At 37.3% G+C, this 27304-nt stretch overlaps 1 protein-coding gene across 6 annotated transcripts in view; it reads left to right on the top strand.

The window, feature by feature from the left end:
* Neto (Neuropilin and tolloid-like) overlaps window positions 1–27304 on the top strand; it is a 209142-nt gene that overhangs the window by 137430 nt on the left and 44408 nt on the right. For all 6 annotated transcript variants that reach the window (XM_031986513.2, XM_031986512.2, XM_031986511.2 and 3 more), the window contains exons 3-4: window positions 105–562; window positions 3414–3651. In XM_031986513.2, coding sequence (XP_031842373.1) covers window positions 105–562; window positions 3414–3651 — 696 coding nt within the window. The remainder of the gene's footprint in view (window positions 1–104; window positions 563–3413; window positions 3652–27304) is intronic.

Raw genomic sequence — 27304 nt, 5'->3', positions numbered from 1 at the left:
AACGACACGCGCTCGATACGCGATTCAATGCAAAATTATTTCGTGGGGGAACAAATTTCCTAAGTATTCCCTAACAGAAAGTATTTTTCGATTTAATGTTTCAGTCACTGGGACGGCCGCGGAAGCCACACGCGAGACGGAGCAGTCACTTTCGGCTACGTACGACGCACGAAGGACCAGTCGATCCTTTGCTTGGTCGTCCTCCAGCACAGACCGCACCACGACGCCGAGCAAATCCGTCGGAAAGTTTCGTCAGATGAATTCCTGGCACGCGGATAACTCGAACTCGAGGGAACGGGTTACGCTCGGGATGCTAGGGATGGTCAACGAGGGTCCGATGGCGGCGGGGACGGGAACCGAAACGCAGAGGAATGTTGAGACGTCGGGAACGAACAGTGACAAGGGAAAAGTGAAAATCTCGCATGAAAATTCGAGCCCGTCCTCGAGGGCCACGCCTGACGCCAGACAGAAAATAAATCAATCCGCTGGTCGGACATTTATTCAATCACCGAAAGGAGTATCGAGCTACAAGAAGGTGACCGTCTCGAGAACTTTTGATAACGTAAGTCACATGTCGTGTCGCATTGTACAGTTCTTTTCAGCTGAAGTTTTTTGATTTCACTTGAAGCTTTTCATTTAATTGGCATTATTTTCATAATTGATCATGGTGATGTTTTTTAATTAATTTTTATTTGAATTCTAGTTTTATAAAAGATTATGAGAATGTTTATTATTATTTTTATTAAAACAGTTCCATTGCTATTTTCTTTGTTGTTCATAGGTACTAAATATATTTAATTGGTATGAATTTATAAGACTATTAAATATAAAAGTGTCTAATATAATAATTAATTTTTAAAAACCGATTGAAAGATATATAACATATATTTAGAATTGCTACTTTAAATCAAAATAAAATACTGTTGGAAGATTATTTTATATACTTGTCACATACACTGTAATCTATATTTTCTTTTGTGCTTAACAAGTAGTTCGAAATTTCCATCTGGTAAAAATTGTTTCTTTTGTCGTATGCAATGAAAACAGTACTTTTTACCATGGCTATTTATTTATCATTAGCACTGCGAGTGGTATTTTTTGTGAGTAATTGTATTCAAGCTGAAAGCGTTGTTTCCCCTTTACGATCGACAAATTTTCCATGCTTGAAGCTTACTATTATTTTTTGTAGTCGATCAACTTCAGGAGAGGGAATGTTGTTTACTCTTTTAGATTACCGTGCAGTTTTATCGGGAGTTGACAGACAGTAGGAGATTCATCGATCTCAACGCAGAAACATAATTACAGTTGTAATGGATTTCTGGCGTCCCCAACAATTTCGTATGGAGGCGATAACTATAATTTAATGGTATCACGGTACCAGTTGCCTCAAGCGTCGTTGGACTCTCATTTAATTAACGACCTGACACCTGTGTATCGGAGGATTATTGCTCATCGATCGTATAAATTTTCAATTGCATCAGACTCGAGTTAATACCGAGGCAATCCTTTACGGCCCGTGTTATTTTCATCCCGTCATTCCAGCCCGCTTGTACTGATTTAGCCAATTCTGGCCAGCATCGTGTACTTATTCTCTGTTTCAACATTTCAGCAGCTAACAAGTACAACACGTATTTTTAGTTACGAGTTTACGTCAAGTATACTATGAAGACAGAAACAAATAACTTGTTATTGCTCATGATTTACAATTTATAATGTATTATTATATTTCTTCCTTTGTCTACCCAGTTATTTAAGACTAAAGTATGGACAGTGCGGAAACTACTATCAATTGATGCACGTAGGAAATACACATTCTCGTGATAAATAAAATTAATTAGCAAACTAATCAGCAGAAATACTCTCGCAATATGATATTTCAAAGGAAATATGACAGATGTTCAATCAATCAATGTTCAGTTAATTTAAATATTAAATTATGCTCGTACAATATAAACGGACATTAACTTCGTTGCTCAGTAGAAAGCATTCACTTCGATATAATTATCCTGTGATAAATTTGACTATTTACACATTTCTCTTACAAACTGTACACTAAAGTATAATATTACAAGAAATATTCTTAGAATCATCGCTGTGATCGCTGAGAAATAAGCAGAGCTAAAAGCTGGCTTCACACGGGACCGTCTGGAATGAAACGCGACGTACAGTCAGACTGGGCACAGTATCGCAAAGGATTAACCCTTTCGCTACGAGCGTCTTATCCGCCGCGACACTTCCGATGAACGAGACGACGCACAGTGGTTGATTCTCGGACAAAATAGGTCAAAAATAGAAAAAAATTGTTTTACAAATTGGAAATTTTTACGCAATTTGATTTATTATAGTCTAATATATATATAATTGACACTTTTTTTATTTAATCTCACTTATATCTAAAAAATAGAAATATTTACAAATTACTCAAATCTGATGTCATTTTTCTCATCCGTCAGAGTAAACATGTAACAGAGTATTTAAAAAATTGAAAATATGGCTTAAAAGTGTTACAGTAGTGGAGAAATGATTTAAATAATCCGTTCAATTTATGATACGAGCCATAATTTGGGTATTGTTAAATCACTTTTTTGTAATTTATTGGAATCAGTTCTTTCTTTTTGGATATATTTCAGTACTGATTACTATAATTGCCAAATCTAAATGTAGCTGCGGCTACTTGCGGCTTAGACAGTTATGTGGTTTGAAGGTCATAATTAAGAAAGTATTCTCATTTGGAACGCCAGTTTCAAGCCTAATTTGGGAATATTTGTTGAAAAATCTGAAGGCTAATTTTCGTTGATTTCTTGCAGATATAATTACTAATATTTGAACCATATTATGAATTCTTTTAAAGTCAAAATAGGTAAAAGTTTAAGAGTTACAAATTGTTAACGAGAATCATCTTCAAAGATTATGTCTCGACGGTTTATATGATTCCGATCATTGCACAGTGCGGCCAAATGGTCATTTTCTGAACAAAACTCAATAACTTAAAAAGTATAAGTGATACGAAAAACGGCTTCAGACAAAAGTTGTAAGATATAGAGCTAATCATATGGTGCTTATATTTTTTTATATTATGTGGATATTATGAAGTTTTTTAAATGACAATAGATATTCTACGTTCCGATTCCAACGTTATATAAATAGAGGAACGAAATTTATTTGCCCAAGATTTGTATTTTTCAAAAGAAAATCATTTTGTATAGTAGGGACTACTTAACAACACGTTGGAAACCTTTAATTTTCGTTATTTGAACAGTTGAATTTCGGAGTTTTGTCCACAGGCGGCCGCAATGTACGTCGTAGCGAAAGGATTAATCCGCGTGGTATTAGATAGGAGAGTGCTTTTCTGCGACGGGATGCTTGGAAATCGTGGAATACCGGATCCTCACGTGGCTTTTAACTATGTGCAGACAGTGCCGCCGCAGGAAAATCGGTTGGTACACTGGCCTGTCTCGTCGAGGGTACAAAATGGCTTCACGACGCTGTCGACGCCGTTCCGAGGTACCGGTGTGGTGCGTCGTCAAATGCGACACGTTCCAGACGCGTGTGAGAAGTTCAACATCGGTGACGAGACCAAGCAGGAATTTTACAGTCCGAACTATCCGGACAACTATCCGAACCTCACCGAGTGCATCCGGGTACTGGAAGGTGAGCGAACTTTGTTTCTTTATATGGGGAACGTTTATGGATGTCGGGCTTGGAAAGTTCTGAAAAATCCCTATCACTAGTCCACGGAAACATCCCTGTGTCAGACGGTAAAGAATTCGGTAACCGGAGGTACGCATTCAACGGAAGTCAATTTGGTTCTTCTTGCTTCGAACGTACAAACTTGCTCGGAAAAAAATTTCACTCATTTAACCCTCAAACTACTGACGGAATAATGCGCCCCGAGTGTAATAAAAAATTTCAATTGGGCCAAAAAGCCGCTTGAATTGCACTGTTGTGTATCATGATGATAGTTCAAGGTCCATTTCATGAAGTTAGTTACTTGATTTAGAGGAGAAGATTATTATTTAAGTGTTTTGTTACAATTTACGCTTGATGATTCGTTTTAACGTAATTTTGCTATAAAGTGAAACAGAAAAAGATTTGGTGATACAATAATTAGCGGAAAATCAATTATTACAGAGCAAGCTTCAAATTTTAGAAATTTAGGTATTGTTACGTACATTTTCATGAAAAATTAAGTGGAAAATGTAAAACTGCATTTGTTCATGTGACGCTTTATTTTCAAAGTAACCGCGTTTACTTATTATGGAATATTAAATTTTAGAAATTGATTATTTCAGAAAACTAGTCTCCTATAAAAAAATTTTATTGTATGTTTTTGATTCATTTTTATGTGGAGATTCTCTCTTCCTGGTTGTACCACGATTTCGGAAACACTCTATATAAATATATAGAATAAACTATTCAAACAATTTTATAATATGTCACATATATAATACAAAACAATTTATGCGTCACATATGTGTGATGAAATGAACAAGTCAAATAATAGTACCAACAAATATGTTCTTATTTCATGTGAATTATAATGGATCTTAATGTGAACAGAATTCTGCATGTGGAGCTGTTGTTACAGTTTATAACATTTTATTTCGATATTTTAATTTAATTTTGCGTATACGTTTTTCAATGCATTTATTTTATTATCTATTATCTGCAGGATCGTAATTATCATATAAAAGGAGATTTATATTCACGTTCGTTACTTCCATTTCATAATAAAATTATTCTTATGAATATTCTATTGGGTATAACATATATCTTTTGAAGTGGACATTGAAACTGTGGTTAAATACTTGTCATAACTGCACATACTTTTCATATATATATATATTGCATGTATTCTTTTATTAGCAACTACATGAAATACCGATGATAAGAAAGCATTAAACCTTTGCGGCACGTAATTTATAAAAATGGCGAGATAATAATCCAAGTATTTGAAGAACATCATGTTTATTCTGTGCACTTTAAAAAAATGCATATTTATATGACAGTGTTTTATGCATATAGAAATTGCATAATACTACAAATTTATATCACTTTCTACCGTCTGTAAATTATTGAAGCTTTTCACATTTGGACTATTTCTTAATAAATTAAAAATGAAAATTAGTAGGTAGTGTTAGATCTAGAAAAATAATAGATGATCGAATACATGTTTGTCTGTTAAGGCACTTAATCCGAAATTTGAGAAAGTTAATGTAATTTCAGTTCGATCGATGAAGATCGGAAAAAAAATTTGAAAATTTCAAATAAATCAAACAATTAATTTTCCGGGTATCACGTCAGTATAAGTGGCATTAACCAAAACATCAGTCGTATTTCCTTAGTAGTATCAATTTCTACTTTTTCTGTAGATCCATCATGACTTTCTTGCCACTTTTCAAAATCACCTACATAATTCATTTTCTTTTTCCTCGCTTTACAAATTTTACGATAATAGGATCCTATAATCTCCATTTCTACCAAGATCAATCACCAGACACATTTCATTTAATTTCAGCCTTCTTTTTTTCTAAGAATATTTTTTTCTCCGCCCACAGCAAATTTACGAAGCAATTTATAAACAAATTATAAAAATTCACTGAGTGAAAATTTCACGCGGACGAATAATTGATTCTTTCCAACGACTGTCAAGCACTGCAATTTATACGATTTGTACCTTTGCCAATTCGAGAATCCCTGTTGAACTCTATTTTTAAAACATTACACTGTAAGAAAACGAACAAGAAAAATCTCGTAACTCTTCAGAAACGATTTTGGTACAGGCTACTGAATCTGAGATCATTCTCAGTACTTACATTTTTGTTTTATTATTCAATTATCATTTTTCTTCTGGTTTTTAGAATTAAAGTATATTGAAAAATCTAAATTATCAATAAGTTTTGCTAACATCTCCATGAAAGATAGATGAATTTGAAAAGATTGAAAGAAATCAGGCATTGTGTGGGGGTTATCTTTTTTATTGTTACTCGTGGGATGTGAGAAGTTGGGAGTTATAAATTATATTATCGATTATATTAAATTGTTGGATCGCAAATGTTTAATAATGTATTTTTCGTTTTATCATTTCATTTTACGAACTTGATCTAAAAGGACGTTAAGATGATGTCTTACACATTATATTAATTTATTGTTACGAAAATATATTGTGTTTATAAGAATTCTGTTGCATTAAGCGTTGTCCTTGAAGAGTTACTTCACAGTTTTTTCCAAACGTTAATTTACTTTCGTTACAACTTCTGAAAATTCGTAACGGCTACATATATAATAGTAAATAATAGCAAAATTGTATAACAATCTGTAATGGTTTAATACTATAACACAGTTTCCGCGTGGTATAGTACCGACGTTTCAAATTTTTCCATTCAGAAGGAAAATTGTTACACCAGGAATTTCATACGTATTCTTACAGTATCATACAGACGAAAATGGAACAACAGGAAGTTTTATAGGCACGACAAAAAAATCATAATATTCTGATACCCTTTAGGTTAATATAAATCACCATCGGCATTCGCATTTAACTCGCCCAGCTCGCTAGATTATCTAAACGCACGTAATTGAGGACGGAACTCTAGAACGTCCGCGAGATATACGGAATGTAAATTCATCGCGGAAACGAATTTTCGCTTATCTCTTTAACCGTGGAATTAACTCGACGCCGTCGCACCCTCGCCGCGTCTGTCGCGTCGTAGTTGGTGCTTGATATTCGAGCCGTTTCATATGTATAAGTTCCTCGCAAACTTCCCTGCCGGAACCTGGGAGTGAACTTCGAAAACGGGATAGAACGACCGCGGTGGTGATTGATACACCCCGGTGGTTCCGTGCGGTCTCCAGCCGAGGATCGATCTGTAAATCCTCTCGGTTGCCAGCACAATACCGCCGAAAGAAACGTACGAGTTTTTACCAGGCTGACTAAACAGCCGCCGTCGAATAGGGCTCGTAATAAACGAGCTACAGCCGAACGAGAATTAATAACGACAGCGCCCGTGTATCTTCCCGAACTGATCGCTCGTAAAAGAAAACACATTACGAGCCGCGGCGAGCAAACAAACTAACCCCGATGTTGAATTCCGAATATAAAACTACCTAACCGTCGCTGCTCGAAATTCCGATGCGAGAGTAATTCCATGAGACTGCTGTAAGAAATGACACAGAGTGCTAGACGACACCACGGAAGTTGTATTAACACTAACACTACCAGGCGGGTCAAAATGACCCACTCCTGATTTCTTCTTTGTGCAATTATTAAAAAGGTAACAGATGTTTCTGTGAGAAATTATTAGAGAAATTGATCTGGCAATACGCAAACTGAATTGTAAATTAACTAAAGCCTCAATAGATGCACTTCTGGAGTTTCTATAGAGAAATTTCAAATATTCACTTTAATTGCTTCGACGCAGCAGTGACGCTGTGCGATCTTGAAAGAACAAAGACGTAAAATTTTCTTCTCCTTTTTTTGTAAGACGAAAGAACTTTGTTTTTCTATTACTCCAAGACAATTACTCATGTGCATAGGCTTTAAGAGTGTTTGTCAAACTGTCACAAGACTGGTGCAAGACTACTTCAAGACTTATCCAAGATTTGCGTATCGATCCCTTACCTCGCAAGATCATTAGTTTTCCTTGGAAATGTCGACAGGAAAAGCGTCCTTATCCTCATCTGTTTATCTCTCCTTTCAACTTCAACATCTGCAATCCCTTGACGAGCATCGATAGCGTTGACGACAGATACTGCATCTGGATAGTGTTATGGTTCACACAGATTGACAGCCCGCATTTTTACTGATCTTCAAGATGTTGTTCATTGCCTGGTTCTCATTCGGTATATCGATTCTGAGATATCAAGTATAAATCAAAATTTAAACTCAAAACATTTTTGTAAAATAATTTTCTTTTATTTGATATCAACAGAATAAACAACTGGTTGCTAATACCAATCATTAAACTGATTGAAATCGGACCTCAATTCATTACTAACGAGGAAACCGTACGAACTTTTTCCAGTACCCAATATATCGATTTATATAGATGTAGAACCGATATAATATTGGTTCTGAAGAACCGGAACCGAAACCTATGTAGCTCAGAACCGATATACCAAATAACAATTATGACTTTATTTCAGTTCTTCATAACTGTTTCAAGAATCGAAACCAATATCATAACTGTTTTCAATCCCTGATGTCTATTCAGATTTCAGACGTTTCTTATACTGCGGACATCGATCAATCATTACGCCCCGGTCTCTTCGACTTTCATGGTAATTGCACTGACGACGTGTTTCCATAATGAACTGACAAGGATCGATTCATATAGGTGGAATACGCAGTGACCGAGAGAATTCTGTCCGAAGATACGTCATTTTTCAAAATTCCATCTGAATGTTGCTGTGGTATGCGTGCGCTCGAGCAGTTTCGGATGCTCGCTAGGTATCAAGTGAAAGGAACGCTCCTTGGATCCACCCACGCTGTCAGGAGGTGGTCTCATGGGACACCTCACGCGTCTAAAATTGAACTTCGGTGCTCGTGAACTCAGTCAGTGCCGATATCGCTTTCCTCGGACATGAAACTCGTGCTATAGAATTTCACTCTGCGTGAAAACGAACTGTCATTCGTTCTTCTTTTTACCTTTTTTATATGTAACTGCTATCAATAATCTGGTCATTAGCGATGAAATCCTATTTGCGCGGAATTCAAATTTTGTGAAATAAATTTGAGCCTATTAGATACAAAATAATGTCCTTTCGATGTTCTTCCTAAGTTTTCCTAGTGTAGTTGATTCACTGGGTTGTCTCTGTACTTAAAATTTTCTACATTCCTAAAGAAGGCGATGGCTCATTACAAGTTTATAGTAACTCTTGCAGAAGGTTCCGTTTCTTTCTTTATTTCAGCTATTCTCCTTTACAATCTAACAATTCTTATAATAGGTATCATTTACAATAGGCATTTAAAGTTATGCAACAAATCATATCTCCGCAATTCCTCAGAAACTAAGTACCTGACGAAACGATTTTACTCCATATTTTATTCTCATCTTTTCATAAGAAATCACACCGCATTTAAATCTTCAGTATTTTTTCACTGCCTCAGGATGAATTCTTTTTGACCGTTATCGCAGCGCATTCCTTTCACGAAACAGCCAAACAGTCGTTATCTTATGATTCTTTCTTTTTTTTACGGTTGAAGGCAGGAATCGCGACCCCGAGTGACCGCAATCTTTTTACCCCCTCATCCGACTTGCAAGCAGATAAGAGGAAGCCGGAAAGGGAGCGTATCGTCCGAGAAACACAGGCCACAAGTCTTTTTAGTCGCGCCGAACGGCTTCGAAACGCGGCGGATTGGGCAAACGAGGGCAGCTGGGTCGTGTTCGAAATTGAGTCAGGGTCGGCGAGCGGCTCGGTCCGTGTACACCGAATCTTCTTCTGATGTACGAAAATAGTATCCCACAGTGATTGCTAGTCCTCGGCCGAGTTTTGGAAACGATAGGCAGGACCGGGCAGACGCGGCTGTTCTCGGGCTCGTAAAGTTTTATGGAATCCGTCGAGGGAAACCGATAGCCGGCGGACAATGCTTCGTGTCGGAGAATCGTGGATGAGCAAACGCGACGAGAATTTTTCGTAGAGTCTGGAGAAAATAAAATTTTACAGGGTTTTGATTTTTGTTTTGGCATTACCGAAGGAATAGTAAATAAATTGTCGTACTTTTACGCGAGTTTCTTGTTTACGCGGTATTGTTTACCCGTGATATTAATTTACGCCATTTGAATTTAGTGACACCAAATGAAATGTACTTTCGTTTTCTGAAATAAAATCTTAATAAAATTATTGTTTTTTTGTTAAGATATATGAAGTAAATATGTATTTCTAGAACTTATACCAGCTTCTTTCTAATATTTTATTTTCTTCTATACTGACAGACTCTATTTACGCAATTTTCATATAACCAATCCACGTGTAACGGATAATCCGTGTAAATGGGAAGTCAAGTGTATATGTAATTTAATGATTTAACCTCTAACAACCGATGTTTTTGTACTGCGATTAATCTATAGGAAATTGTAGGATGTATCAGATAAAATGATACAGCTATAAAATAAGTACATAGTTTTGTTTCTGTACGAGAAGCAATTTGAAAATGTGTCTTGCACTATAGATTTGTATAGGGTTAGAGTTGATATTGGTTGAATATCAATATTAGCTGTATGAAAAAATATTTCAAAGAAAAATTTGTTTTTTGTGTCTCAAGGGTTGATTTTCTTTTGTCGACACGTTAATATGTTTATACATTACTGAGCTTCTGTATGTGTTATACAACAAACTGGGAGATAGAAGTAAGTCATTCTTACGCTTCATTTCGTGTGGAATGAAGGAATTGAACTGGAAGGTGGAATGATATAACCGATAAATAACCGTTATAAAACCGATACAGAACCTATATAAAATCGATGTAATACATAGCGACCCTGTAGGATTGTAATGAGTACCGATATAGCGTAAGATCATTTTCAGCCATTGTTATTATAATATCAATTCGATTTTTATAACATTTCATATTATATTAAAGTAAGTTATAGGGATATACAGAGCTGCTTCAAAGTGTGAAATCAGTATTAATGTCTATAATTATGAAAGAAAATGAAATTGAAAATAATATGATTTATTATTTGTTACTTAATCCCGTGGCGTACTATTTATTTTAGCCATTAAGCTCGCGTAACATTTTACTATCGACAGTTTGAAAGAAATGCAACAAAAGTTTCCATTCTACTTGAAGTGGGAATTCCATTTAAAGATAAGAAATTCATAATAGCAAAATAGTTGTTTGCTTTGATTCGTTGGTAATGAACAACACTGATTATTGTTAAATTGGTTTAGAAACTTTCATTACGAGTCTCAGTCGTCATTGTACGGCAAGGGGTTAATAGGTTTCCTATAGACCCTTTTATTGTACTGTCAATCCTGTATTTGAATAAAAATTAATATTTTCTTCTTATTTCTAATTCGTACGTCTTAAGTGATTTCACAGACGATAGAAACTTAACATTTCAAATTATTTTATTGCACCTTAAAGACCATGACACTTCATCTTTCTCTTAGGTAATTAATTCTCCATGATAAAATCCTCATTAAAATGGACGAAAGTTATGTGAAGTGGACTGAAAAGAATTTTAATTAAATACAGATTTATACTTTTACTATTAAATTATCCAGATTTATGTTTTTACTATTAAAAAATCCAAGTTCTTTTCTCATTAGATGAATATATCACTCACAAGTTTTAAATGTTATCGTGAGTTATAATGTGAGATACGTCGAGAAACCTTTAAAGTCAGTTTTCAAAGTTCTACAACAAAATTGACTATAGCTGTAAATCACACATATATTTCTTCTGATAGATAAACAGTGACTTTTATGAGGGCAAACATTTTTTAATGATTAAAGAAGTAAGTAGACGAAAAGGCGATAGACAAATGGTTTAATACTAAAACTACCGAGTAATTAGAGTAACTTATTTCCAATTTCTTATATAAATTAAAACGATACGTTTCATGAGATTCGAAGGGTCACCTAGCCTTATATCTGTAGAAATATACAAATTTACTTGAAAATTTTTCGCAGAAACGCCTTCACAATTTAAATACTTGCAAAATAAAAACTTCGAAGTGGATCAATTTGACCCGTTCGGTAGTTTTAGTGTTAAAAAAGAAGTATAGTCTGAGGGTTGGTGCGTTTAATGAACGCCACGATTTATGGAAAATATAATTTATAGAAAATTTTTTGAATAATTCCACAATTTTATTAAGGAAACTAAACTTTTCATCATACAACGCGTCACTGAAATCACTGAAAATTTATAATAGCAAATAGAAACTTCGCCGGTCGGTTGATTCATGGAATCATAAACTTATTAACAGTTGTTTTCAAAACCATTTCAAACTCCGAGGAAGTCTGTGCAGCACGGTGCTCTCGGTCGATACACGGCTTTAAAGCGCGGAGAGTAATATTTGATCAAGAGAAATCTTCAGTGAAATGGTCGTTCCACGTTTTCCCGATTTTTACGGAGAATTAAAGTTCCGAGTTTTCCTTTGGCGGGTCCGAAGCGACGCGATTTGATGTAAATATCGTAACGCCACGTCGTAAATAGAGAGTATTGGTTGTTGCGGGCAAATAAATTCAGTCGGAATCGCTTGTAAATCATATGCAGGCGATATCGATACGGACCGACATACCTTATTTCCTTTCGGAGGAGTCTCACTCCAGCTACGCTATTGCCTCGCATTTGCATGAGGAGGTTCGTCGTGGATTATGCAGCCCGGGGAACATAGCCGGTTAAACCGTTGCAACGTGCACTGAATACGTTTAAAGGATGTATTTCTGTGATAATATTCTTTCCTCAGTCCGTATCAGCCGGCTGATAACGCCGCGGGGCACTGCAATTGGTTTTCGACTGATAAGGAAATGTGTGCTCCACCTTGGTTCACCTCCTTAACGTTCTGCATAAGGAGGTCTAATTCGAGCGTTTAGTTAAGCGGTGAATATTTGCTGCCAATTGCTGGGATTCGAGTATCTTTTAAATGTTTCGATTCTACAAGTTTCTGACTATTCGCAGTCGTACAAAGTGCTAACAATAAATGTGAATTCCGTTGAGTTCTGTAATGTACTTGAGATTAGACGTTAACCTGTTAACTGTGGCATTTAGTTTCAAAAATCTCTCGTTTTGCGCGCACTTAATTCAAAAAACGAAGTGTGTACTCGACAAACGCAGGATGAGTGCACCTAGGGTATACTTTAATGAAAAACCAAAGCAAAACAAAGAAATTACATGTGTATCTGGAAAAATAAAGAATTCAACGTTGCAAGAATTAGTATCATTTCAAGTTTTAAGATGACGCGTGTACTCGTGAAACGCAGTTAACTAGTTAAAAGAAAATGTAATTTCATACTATAAGTGTGTCATTTGAAATTTATGGATATGAATATTAAATTATTGTCGTGTCAGAAACAAACTCAATCAAAGAGCTGAAGTAGAGGCACTAATAAACTTTTTATACACGCAATGTATTAGAACCTCTATTTTTAAAAAATCTATTATCCGAGTTTTCTACCAGAATATTTTATTTTATGTTGCTAGAATTTATTTCGGAATATGCATGTAGAAAGCTCACACAATATTTACTTCCTATCAGACACAGAACTATGAATCAACACAATCTGTTTCTGCGATAGTTCAATATTTATGTATGCATTACGTCGTCTAAAATGTATGATGGACGAGTCAAAAACGAGTTCTCATTTTGCAAGTATTTCATAACTTAAATGCTTGACGTTTTTGCGAAAGATTTTCAATTAAATTTGCCTATTCGCACAGATACAAGACTAGAGGATCCTTCGAATCACACTAAACGTATTATGTAATTTTTATAAAAATATTAGAAATAAGTCACTCTAATCGCTCGGTAGTTTTAGTGTCAAAGCATACTGTAAAAAGAGAAAATAATCTGCAAATAAATGTTCTTACGGACACAGAGTCAGTGCCAGGACGCATCTAGGGGAAGGGGGCGAACAACAAGCATTAACTGGTGCAGTTAAACGCAATGATCAATCAGTGCGTTGCGGCCATTACAACGAGCGAGGTGATTATGGCATATTAAGCGACCCACGTGAATTACGTCGCCCAATTATCCGGATGTCAATAAAGGCCAGGTAGAGATTAAGGAAGTTTCGGCCGGGACGCGATCGACACCCCCTCCGACCTGTATTGTTCCAAATTACACAAACTGCTATTAATTGAGTGCTCCCGGCGGGTCTATCCTGTCAGTAGAAATTCGAGCGTTATTCTTGCTCGGCCGCGTTGCCGGCCGCCGCTCGACCGCCATTCGCCCCTCGTACCCGTGATTTCTTACGGAACAGCCAAAACTCGTTAAACTCTCGAGCCGAAAGTTCGACGTGGACGTAGATAGATAGATAGTCGAAACTTTTCGAGGATCATCGGACGGGCTAAAGGTCAGTGTTCCAATAACGTTTCCATCGGTGTCGCCGAGAACGACGCTTGGCGCAGGCCGGAATCAAGTTTAATTGGAACAATTCGAAGTTCCGCGGCGCGAGAGAAGACGAAATCGCTTGCAGAGGACGCTGCTCGTTTGCGATCGCGCGGAATTGCCGGCGGCCAGACGAACGGTCGGAATACCGCTTGATCACTTCGCTGATGTAACAAAGATAACATCCGGCTGAACCGTGATTGGTATTCTCCGTGCGATCACCACGCAATTGGGGATTGAAGCTTCCGCAACGGAAAACGCGTTCAAACTTGACTGTCCATGGATACGCCCAAAGAGGAACGGTGAAGAGGAAATCCTTCTAGGACGACGTCGATTGCTTGGTTCCTTTCCGTTTTTTTACATTTTTTCTCTACATTCCGGGCTGTAGAAATCTGAAAAGACTTTCCATAGCGATTGCTTTCTACATCTTATAGTCCCATAAATCGAACATAATTCAATTCGTAATAACAATAGTTTTTTAAAAATTAATTAATTCACAAATCTGTACAAAAAACTGTGTTAATCGTATTCGCGTGATATAGCAGTTAAGGTGACAATCCCTTCTGATCGATTACTTTATTACTTCCAATTTATTGGAAATCGTTTTATTCTACGCCAACCTGTGCTCTAAGGTGTAATCTAAGGTGTAATCATTGATAACAGAGGAACAGTATGTAATTTGCATTCAAACAAATTGAAAAATATCTTTTTTGTTATATTCTATTTGAAATCTTCACCGCGAATCTGACACGATATTGTAGGGCAAGGGGTTAAGAGAAAAAGGCCTCGTTTCGGTGAGACCGACACGACGATCAGCTCCAAGGACGTTCAATTTCGAAAGTACTCACGTAGTTGGCCTGTTATCGTGTGGGCGTAATTTAGCAGGAGGATCGCTTCGCCGGTGTCGCCTAAATAAAATTCCCGTTCGAGCGTTGGGAGCCCCGCATCGGGAAAAGATTCGTGAGTTGCGGAACGGCGGGGGAGGGGCGGCTGCATCCGAGTCGAGGCACACGATAACGTTTCTCCTCCGACTTAGAAAGATCGCTCGGCTGTAAACTACAGATTCAACCCGGGCTCCCCCGGCCGAGTTCCTGGAAACTGGAACAGAAGTGAACTGAATGGATCGACGCCGGTGCTATAGAGCGCAGACACGGATGGCGTCTTCCTTTTTAATTCTTTCTTTCGCCGAGGTTCGAGCGCGCGAGGACGGTCGGGAACATGGCGGGGGACACGCAAGCGGGCCAAGTAGCCCTTCCGGTGGTCGCCGCATCGGAAGATCCTAATTGCACGGATGGAACCTTTTTTAATTGCTCGTTCGTGAGCACGGTTACGCGGTTACAGGGGTATCATTATGAAATGTGGGACAGTTTTAAGCAGTCGAAGCCACTCGAGTACGTTAATGAGATCACAGTCGGTTGAAGACTGAATAAGCATTCGCCGGATGAAACGCGATCGAGCCCTCACCCCCTGCTGTACTCTCCGCCTCCGCCCTACTCCTTCTCGTGGACCGAGATTCCATTTCGGTGCGCGGTAACGAAGAAAACGGAACTCCTGGAACTGCAGTTCGTTAAACGGGTGCGCTTGATCTACCCCGGGGGATCGAACGGTAACGAGACGAAAGGCAGCAACTTCTTTTCTAATTACTCCTAAACTTGCCTTTTCCTTCTCTCGGCGTCGGACGGGAATCGACGAGGGGCCTCGGAATCGATGTTGCTCGCGATAATATGCGCCACAATTAGCCCGACGCGGGGACCAGCCCGTGAATCATTGGCTTAATCCGCCGGATTGCGTGCCGCGTAAGCGGTTTCGACGCTCGGTTCGGTCGGAACAATCAGTTTTGCGTTCGGAGGTCGAGACACTGGAATCATCTGATGAATCCCTGGTGTTGAGAGATTGAGATCTTGAGATCGACAGGTGATTTTGGAGGCGGGGTACTGATTCTATAAGGGGCTACCAAAAATTAATTGAATTGAAGTGTTCCTAAATTCTAAAAACTAAATTCCTTACATCAAATTAACTCTTCGATTTAAATACAATATCGTGTCGAACACGCGACGAAAATTTTCAGCTGAATTTGACAAATCTAAGTGTTATTTATTTTTTTTCAAATATAAATTAAGTATTAGTTTTCTATTATCAATCGTTAACCTTCGGAGTAAACGTAGCTAGGAAAGTCATACAAATTTATTCTTTTCCTAACAAATTATTAACGATAAAGTAGTTGTGTCGATTATAATTAAAAAATAAATCAGGAAGCAAAGGGTTGAGACTTCATTGACACCAAATAAGTTAGGTCCAATGCACTTTGATCCTATCACCAGCATCACCAGAGTTATTTAGGTGACACGTATGAAGTGCTCTGCCCTTTATCCTTTATATTCGAGAACGTCCCGCGTCCGGTGGACAAGAGTCAAGGAAAACGAACCTCGCCCGAAACGAGCGAAGTTACGAGTGACCCTTCGTTAAAGCCGATTTAGAAGTTCGTCGGCGACACGAGTCGGGAGCTGGCCAGCGGTCATACCTCCGCGAGATTTTTCGCAGACACGGTCGCTTCTTGTAGCCTCTCTCTCCTTCTCGCTTCCCGTCACAGTCTCGTTACCTGCGCGACCGCCAATTCGCCGACACTGTCGTCGGCCGCAATTTAAAGCGTGTCGTCCGCCCCCAGCTTTTCTTACCTCTGCCAAGTTTTACGTTACACGCTACGGGACGCGGGTTCTCAATAAAAACTTTTCTTCTACCTGCCACGACGAGCAGACCGATGTAACGGTCCTTCTTTCGGGATAATTACATTCTCCCTAGCCTCGTACTCCCTCCCTTACGTACATAGTTTCCGGGCATCAACGTTTGTGAACTGTCGGTGTTACAGTAACTTCAGATCGACTGAACTACATACACCGTTGAGGTCTGGATACTCATTACGTTCGGTTAATTCGTCTTGGCGAAACGTAAGACGATGTTGTTTGAGTTTAACCGTGGTGATTCAATGTTATAGCTTGGTAATTATGTTGCTAGAAAGCTGTTCTATCACTGTTTCGATGTGCATTTCGTACTAGAAATGTAATTATTCCAGTTATATCACGGATTAATCCATTTATTGTGCAATTTTGTTTTAAGAGATTTTCTATTAGTAAAATAATATTTTAATGTGAAAATATTAACAGTTTCTTAACTTTGAAAAAAAGACAAATGGAAAAATATTTTTTATTTGTTTTTTAAGTTAGTTCCATTTCAGGATGATGGTGACGTGTGTAATATATTACTAAGGTTATATTACTTGCGATAAAGTGGTTTGCGTTTATTTTCAAAAGTATTAGGTTGTACTGCATAGCTTCGCGTAAAATACATTTGATAAATAATGTTCTTGTTATTTTGTCTTATGAGTTCCTGTCACTTTTTGGGTATTATATATTCTGCTACTATAAAATAAGTTATTATTATTATTAACATATTCATACAACTTTACTGTATGAAAGGAATCAAGATTACATGACTTAATAAATATAGATATGTTATGTTATTTTTGTCTACAAATCAAATTTTTTAATCTAGGTAATAATTTATATTTAGATGAATTTACCCATAAGGATACCAAAAATGAGTAGCTGATGTTGCAAGTCAGGTTACTTTAAAAAAATGTTGAAGTTAATAAATGCATCTATGACAATTTATTAAAATGTGAACGAATTTATTGTTCAACTTAATATAATATATAGATAATAATAGTAATGCTACTTGTGTTACCTAATTTGTTAGACAGGTGATGAACATTTAAAGGATTTCCTGTAAAGTGTCGAAGGTAGAGTTAATAGCCTTGCTAATCAGGATTTATTAAACGCGTGAGGACTATTGGAAAAAAATTAAGATAAAGATCGCTAAAGAAAAGGCTTTTTGGAGATGTCAGAGGCGAGAGGAAGTCGTGGCTAAGTTCCAAAGTGGACGAGCAAATCAAGTTATCAACCACTCAGGAGGTAAGGGGCCATCAAAGAACCGTTTAATGCGATCCCACGTAAATCAAGGACGACCGCCCCTCTGACGTCTCCGTGTTTCGTAGAACATCGAAATACTCTAAGGCCGAGAGTCTCTGCAAGGGAAGCCATTAATTGCGGCAAGACAGTGCGCTTGTCCTTGAACCAAAATGGCGCTAAAGACTACCCACATTGTCCCATTGATCACGTTTCTTCGTAAAAATGTGGAAGATAGTAAATCATTAAATGTGGTAAAAGGACCGTGTATAGCTCTCGAAAATCTATTTAAATTCTAAATTTGATAAAATAATACTACATTTAACTCTATAATATATTAAAATTTAGAATGTATACAATATGTGGAGCCCTATATAGTTACTGCAAATGTTTAATTCATGTTAACATCCATTATAGTTATGTTAATTATTTCACAATTACTTTCTCTCAACAAAATTGTTCCATAATTTCTCAACTATCCTATCCACGTTTTGTCACGATTGCTATAATTACATATAAACAAATACATTGCACAATCATTGTAAAACTACTACTGCCTCTCCATAAACTTATGCCTCAAAACCATTATACATACTCATACATATTCATAAACGTAACTGAAACATATCAGCACCCCAATTCCAGCTAAAATATAAAAATGCACACTCGTACAAGTAACCGAAATCCTTAAAATAATAATCGCTAAAACAACCCAACAACTTTGAATTTTTCGAACACTGGAACACCGACCCCCCTAATTTGATTACAAGATCCTCAGCCACGACGAAACGAAACAGGATTAGACTCTTAATACCGTTTTCAATGAAACCGGTTCGCCGGGAAATACGCGCGACTTAATGATCCCGATCGCCAGAATTACTCGGGTCCGTGTCCGAGATAATGAATTCATTCCAAGCAGGAACAGCGTAGTCGGTTGCGATAAAGTTCGCGCTGGTTAATCCCTTCTTGCGACCAGGTCACTCGCCATTGTCCTCCATCATGAACGAGTGACGTCGTCGAACTGGGACCACGAATTGCAATGAATAACCACGAAATCTGGAAATCTAGACGTGGAACCGTTTAAAGCGCGCGGAACCGTGGAACGTTTCGCGGTGATCCACATCCACTTTCCTCGCAGCGTGCATACATCATACCGTGACAAAGCGGTAAGCTCCGGTTGGGAATCGCTATCTGCGTGAACAAGAAAATCATTTTCGGAACACGTGCCAGCTATTATTTTAACCCTACGATTTATTCCTCAACCATTGTCAGCCGAAGAACTCCGTCATTAACACGTTCAGTGTTGCAAGTACCACGCATGGTACAGGCTAATTCTTCTAAGAAAATATTTTTAGGGGATACATTATCACGAATAGTAATATACGTTACAAAGCAGTGAAAACATAAAGAAACAATAGCAAAATATATAAAAATTACCAAAAACTTGGATATAACTTAATATTCTATTTAAAAAATCAATACAGTTCATGAGCAAAATCTGACCAAACGTGTGATCCGTGGTACAGAACGTGTTAGTAATTTATCGATGTTCAATGTTGATAAATTACGAATCAATGTTGCAAATTTCATGTGTATCAAGTTGATGATCTATTAGTGCTAAAGTGACCTCAAACACTATCCTTATAAGCTGTTTCAGTTTATTGACAGATTCATTATTATTTAAAAAGAACGAGTTCAGATAAGGTGATAAAGGAGCATATCCGATATTGTATGCTTTATGAATTTTGTAAAGGAAATAATGCTACCGTTGCAACAGTTAATATTAACCTTTTAGCTACGGCGGAACTAGCCACGAAGATATACGTCTGTACGGCAAGGTTTGATGCGACCTGCATATTATAAATGTAATATCACTGCAATTTCAGACTGATAGAATTTTCCACTGTGCAATTACATTGTATTACACAATAATGTGCACAGCGATCGATGACAGACAAAGAATTGTGCCGCTATAGTGGCATACCATTGAAAAAAATTATATATACGAAAGTCACTATAGTGATGTATAGTAGCTTAATGGTGTTCATTCCGAAGTTGTGTTCGAAAAGTGTCCGGAAATGTCAACGATGGTTCACAAAATTTTAAAACGAGGACTTCCGTCTGCAAGACGATGAGAGATCAAGAAGTCCATTTCTTCTTAAAGACGACGAATTGAGGGCTGTAGGGAAAAAGATCTGAGTTTGACAATTGGAGAGATTGCAAAAATGCTTGGTGTATTGTGGTCTACAGTTAAAAAATAACCCTACAAAATTGGAAAGATATGGTAATGCGGAAAATGGGTCCCACATGTCCTTAGTGCAGACAATCCAGCAACGATAGTTGCTGTATGCAATTCGTTACTCGTTAAACACAATGCAGAGCGCTTTTTGGACCGTTTAGTTACGGAAGACGAAAAATGGGTTATACATGATAGTCCAAAACGAAAACCATTACGATTATCTCCAAGTGATACATCGATGACAGTGCAAACCAGAATATTTATGGGAAGTTATTCATTTTGCACATTTAAAGTCCAGAAATACAGTTACCGACAACCTTAATTGAGAATAAATAACACGCTTCAGCAGAGCAATTGCACAAAAGCGTTTGGTTAACAGAAAGACTGTCATACTGCAACACGACAATGCAAGGAAGCACACTGTAAAAGTCATGCAGCAAAAGATCAAAAAACTTGACTGGAAAACTTTGATACACCCGCTGTACTCTTCTGTCCTACCACCAGCAGATTTTCATTTATTCGCATCTCTACAGCGCTGTTTAGATAGTAAAAAATTTTCCGATTACGAAGATGTCAAATGCGGAGTACAAAAGTGTTTTCATGAAAAATCAAGGGATTTTTATAAAATGGGCGTATAAAATCTCGTTTTCAAATGGCAAAATGTAGAGAATTGCAGCGAATATCTCATTGATCGTTTCATACACGATTTAAAGCATTTAAATAAACTTTAGTCTCAAGAAACGACATTATTTATGGTTAACCCTAATATAATAATCGATAACAGAATAATGAATTTTTAATTTGAATTCACAAACATCGAGTAAAATTTATGTATAACTTCTGTTTAAATTCTTCGAGTCTCATGTGTTATTAGAAGGGACGGGGTTAACGCTCTGATAATCGAAAATAAGGTTTTAACGAAGAAACCGCACGAGCAAACGGTATGCTTAATTTTTTTGTGAACGATGGAGATCACCGTTTTAGCGAAAAAAGGAAGACACAGGGGAATAGATTATCCGACGGTGGACGGAAGAAAATTTCTGGACTAGTTCCAAGGAAACTGGAGAAGGTGGGGCCGAAGAAAGTTTATCGATATACAACCGAGCCGAAACCTTCTGCTCCGGGATCGGAACATTCCGAAGCGCGCGTCCCAAAGTGCAGATAAAGATGGTCGCCCTAGTACGTAAAACCCTCTTCGGATCTAAACTCGACAAACTCACCCCTTTCGCCGGTTCTCAGTGACATAGTATATCCGAAAATCGCTCTACTTTCATGGCAGATCATGCTCGTTCACAGGCATCCTTGTCCGAGAGCTCGTTAAACGGTCTCACTCGACGAGATACGACACGATGCGAATGTGAAGGCATACCGGGCCAGGGTCTCTTTCCTGAATTTCCCAGCATCCTTAAGCCGCATAATACCCTGTAAAATATGGCTACACTGTCTGCTAGCCGCACGAAATACGGGCTGATCCAAAAGAACGGGTTGAAGGATTTGCGCACTGACGCCGCTTACGGAACTTCGATGATATATTATCGCCAGCCGTGGTTCGGCAATCGTTATTTAATTAGGAACATTAATTCTGGTTATGGTTGTGTGTTATTTGCAGTACACGGTGTTGGGAAATCGGAGGATATTGAAAATACGCAAAGTTCACATGGCATCTAGAGTGAAGATAATTTCACTGCGGGGTAATGGAAGTTTTAAGGAATAAAATGTCACTGGCTGTTTATCCAAAAAAAGATATAGTTGTAGAAAGGCAATGTATTAAATGCGAGCACATGATTGTGAACATCACTCACTCAAGAGTAGTTGAGTGGATAATGTAAATAATTATTTATGTTTGGTAAGAACAAAAAGTATTCAAAATTGACTAATGATACAAATTGACGTATCATAGAAATCAAAGAAATGTGTTTAACGCATTAAGAATTTTATAATTTTATAATCGCAGATATTTAAGAATTTTTCGATTGGAAACATATAGCATTTGATTTAATTAAATTACATTTACAAAAACAAATGGAAAAGAAGAATTCATCGCAATGTTCGGAGTGAAATTCTAAGAACACTGAACGCATAAACAGCGATGTCAAAAGCAGCGGTGATAAAGCTAAATGTCGAAAAATATTGTTCATTTTATGCAGTACGATAGTACAGAAAAACAGCACATCTATATTTCTCAGATAATCGATTAAATTACTTGCAGTATAAGAGGAAAGCATATAGGTAGTAGAAAAGCATATGGATTGTACGCAGAAAATGTACATTGGAAATAATTCAAACTCCTGCCATTATTCATAACTAAATTATTCATCGATCTTCCCGCACTGTATATGACGACAATACAAATGCAACAGAATATTTTGTAACGTATGTCCTGTAATGATTTTGTCATAATGAATGTAGACCAACAAATTTATTAATATATTATATAATATATTCCTTTTCACTGAGGTTTCAAATCTCTCATTATTCTGTTATATTTATTCAAAAAATAAAATAGAAGCGAAATAGTCAAAATAATTGTCTAAAAATAAAGTTTCTCTGTACAGTATCTCAGAAATAAAGGGTTAAGGAAAACCTCCACTGAGATTGCACGCAAGTTACACGAAGAAGAAATCATTAATATTCATTGTTCTACTACAATAGTTCTCCAAATAATATATGGGTCAATTAAAATTCTGCTAAAATTTGAATAGTTAAACAAGCAATCTATCCACTAAACAGAAGATGTCATACACAGTGTTTGTAAGAATATATAACACAACCAGCCAGAACATAATTCCACATGCAGAAATAAGTTAAAGAAAAGGAATTATTCTTTTTTGTTTCAAGCTTCCTTCTTCAGAAAATTGAATTCAAATATTCACATTTCATTGTACAAAAACTCTTCAATTTATCAATTAAAGAGCTTACTCTACTATCGTGCTGTTTGTATAAAAATACAAATGCATTTGTACTCGTAGAATATTCAAATTCAATCTTTTCAAAAATGAGACTTTAAATGACAAAATGTAATTCTGCTTTTTTTATATACATACTTTTCCTTTCAGAGTAACCTTCCATCCGATTATGCCGGCCATTTTATCACACCCCGTATAAACAACTCACCAAAACGGCGTGAAAATATTTTACTCCTTTTTAACGTTGAAACCCGACTCGTACTCATAACGCGCAATTAACCCGTCGGTTGGTCGCGCCATCTTTGTTCTTCCGCGGACATTAATCATTACAGGCAAGAAATAATCCCCCGAAGCGAACTATTATTCCCGTTACCATTTATCGAGACAATGGTCGTCATACATTACACGAATTTAATGGGAAGTCTGGTTCGGACAACATAAATCATTCGTCGAAAGGAAAAAAGGAGGGAATAAAATAAAAAAAAAATGAAAGAGACAACGGCTGTTGCGAAACACTTTCAGCGACGGGTAACGGAGTCCGAGGGGAAGCTGCGGCGAATCGAGTTCAGGGAAATCTTCGTTCTTCTCGTGTTTCCTCGAACGAAAATTGAAATAAAACTTTGGAACGAAGTTTGCTCGTTCGCGGGTGTACCCGGAACACGGGACAAGTGAATGGAAATTTATTTACACTCTGCGAGCATAATGTTCAGCGGAACGTCAGTTGCAGCTCGTTCTACTCGTAATTTCATCGCCTTCGGGACCAAAAATTCCGATTAACCGTATCAGTGGAGCTTTAGTGTATGTAAACAGCTAGAGGTGAATGGTAGAAAATCTATTTCGCCGTTGAGTGTAACAGTTACATTAAACATCGGGTCACAGAAGAGAGAAGCGTCACCTGCGCGCCATAAACTACCGCCGTTGTCCTATCGTTCTATGAAAGATTAAGTTGACGGTTAGTTCCGCGTCATAAAGCTCGCATTCCTCTCGTGCTGAGTGGCCTTTTTACTCAGCCTCTTCTTCCGAAGATAAAGCGGACACGTTGCGGACGTGGTGTCGCGAACAGCGCACACAATTAACGTCGAAACCAATCGCGAGCCCTCTTTCAAATATATTTTCGCACAATCGTTCGAGCAGCAGCCAATGCTTCGAGTGATGTACGTATAAAGGACCACTCGGGATCGAGTATCGGTGAAGTGTTTCACTTTCTTTTCAGCGGGAATTCGTATTTATGTCACAATCGTGTTGGATTAAGGGGATTTCCTGATCTAAAGGGTAAAAACACTTGAATTCCATTTGCTTACAATTTTCCGATCTCTGTCCTCTTGGGAATGTTCTTTATTTCGATTAAATACGCTTGCTTTGGAAACAGTTCTCATTAATGTATTTCTATACAGTCTTTTTATTTTTCATTTTGTTAAATATGTATATCAAAAAGATATCATGTAATTTGCGGAACTGTATACTTATTAACGCGTTTATTGCCAGCGTTTGTTTCTACGATGATCTTCTCAATTGTAATATTTTATTCGATCCAACAAATTTAAACAAAATATTGAAAAAATAAAACTGAAAGGAGCCATTGAGTTCCGCAATATAATGCCATATCTTATAACTTTAACTCTCCCATCGCTGAATATGTATCTTTTTAATGCGAATTTTGTGAAAAAAAATTACAGTTGTGCACTAATTCACCAAAACACATGTGCTGACAACTAATTAGTACTTAAGCTGTCAGCCATAAGCAGTGTGATACAGTTTTCCTTTATCGTGATTCCTATCTGTACCAGCCAGGACGAAAGGGTTAAACAACAATATCTATTGAATTAATTTCATCTTTTTTATGTATAATATAGGATTGCGGTTGTTACAAATATGTGACATTGCTAGCGAATATATTAAGGTTTATTTCGACATAATCTTTTCTAAAAAGAAAATTTTATTTTCAACTATAGCCACATTCACAATGGCAACCGGATACGAATAAAAAGTCAGGTATCTATATACGTCGTTTGGATTCTTTCAGGAAAATATCTGATGTCTGCTCTAAAAGGTAGCTTCCTCAGATCAAAAGAGAACCTAACAAATATTCCGTCCGCTTTCGTTCGATTACGTTTCTTCGACCGAGAGAACAGTTTTTGTGGATATTGGCCCCAGGCACGTGGGTTAAAAACAATAAACATTCGGTTCGAAGCGAGGGAGAAAAGCCATGCGGCTGCACTATTCCCTCGGAGTTTCTCGAACGAAACGGTTAGCTCGTTCGAGTTTCAGAGACCATACAGGGCACACACTTATCCTTCAAAGCCCCAGGGAAAATTCAATGACCTCTCCCCTGGGGAGATGCCGATCGTTGTTGCGACGGATTACGAATTCTGGGCGCCTGCAAAAAAAAACTATCAAGCCCACTTACTTTTTCTCTGTCGAAACCGAGTCCCGGGGAAAGACCGTTGCACTTGCGCACAGGTTGTTGCACCATCTTTCTTGCATCCTTCTCTTCCCTCTCCCGCCGCGAATAACAATGAAAACATTCAATTCTTCTCCAAAGGCGTGTAGCACTATAATTTTTAATAAAATTACAGGCATGCTTAATTAAGTGCCGATTATGTAATGTAGTCGGTTTGAATTGCGACTCGTATTTGAAATTGAATAAAATTGTTTGCCTTTATTAAACTTATTAAGAAACCTGTTTTGTGTGAAGACTATCTCACTAAAGGATAGTTAAAATGTATCATTTTTTTAAATACTGGAAAAGGTCTTTTTGTTAGCAATAAATCAAGGAGCAATTTCAATCAGTGTCTCACTAGTTTAACCTCTTGCCTTACAATAACATGTCAGGCAGGTGGTGTACATTTTAAACGGAATTAAACAAGCATGAACATTACCCAATCTTGTTGAATACAAGCTAAATATTATTATTCTGTTATCAATTATTATATTTTGGAGCAAAGATTAATATAGAATATGCCTCTGTTCTTTTTCTTAATAAATTATTAACGACAAAATAATAGTTTATCGATAATAGTTTATTGTTGGATAAGGGGTTAATGAAAGAAATTGGTATTATCAGCAAGTTATGTTTATGTCGTTGGTATCAAATAAAATGAATTTTTTTTCAAAAACGTTCTCTATGTTTAAATCTGGATTTACAAACCCACACGAACTTTTTTCGATACTTAATAAGTAAAAGGTCATTTTAGAATTTTTAACCCTTATCACTCCAAAAATATCGTAAAATGATCACCAATTGCTTCAAATAAATTTTGTCTATTTCAAAGAAGAAATTCAATTATGAATGTTGAGTAAGCACAAAATAATATAAGAAAACAGGAAATTAATTCATACATGTTTTACTGTTGCAATTGTGTTTAATGTATCCGTGCTTTGGCAGTGAGACTGCCGGTTGGAGTGATAGGGGTTAATAATATTTTACAACAGAATTATTAGAATATCTGAATAACAGCTTCTTACGGAGAATTTTTATAGTATGAATGTTTGAAATTTCTGTGAGTTTCTACGTTTCTCGCGGAATAGATGGGGCATGTCTGACTACACGCGATCTTCTACTACTTCCGCGACTGTCGACACATTCTCGGGTCGTTCCACCTTGCGTTCCTCACGAAATGAGTAGAAGATACGAAGCTATAACCAAGCTTTGCTGTTTAAAAGCGGAGCACGTTCGAACTTCAATATTTTTTCACGGGAAACCCCACCTGAGCAGGACATCTTTCTTACATCCGTTGATACCATCCCAGCTTCCCTGAGGCGGGGAAAACTAATCGATACGAGGAAAGCCACGTAGCGCGATAGTTGCCGATATTTTCCTCGGCCAGCCGTGAAGATCAGAATCTGTCCACGTGCGGGGAAAATCAGCCTCGGAAGTTTCGGTGTAACTTTATACGGTGGTAACCATCACAGCTTAAGAGAACACATTTATGCTGTGGCTATTAATGCTTCCATCATACTATGGGATTGGCAGGGGTTTTGGCAAGAACAAGCCTAGGTGTATTGGTATCTTTATTGAAATGGACTATAAGCGACTAGAATTAAACTAAACTATGTGTCTTAATCTATTCTACTCAATACTACGCTGTTACACGCTGGTCTACTCTCATCTACTACTCTAAATTCTTAAACTACACTGTT

Source organism: Nomia melanderi, chromosome 9 (assembly GCF_051020985.1).
Source record: "Nomia melanderi isolate GNS246 chromosome 9, iyNomMela1, whole genome shotgun sequence".
Lineage (NCBI taxonomy): Eukaryota > Metazoa > Arthropoda > Insecta > Hymenoptera > Halictidae > Nomia > Nomia melanderi.
Note: the sequence above shows the minus strand (reverse complement) of the source record. Positions and strands in the feature narration are given on the sequence as shown.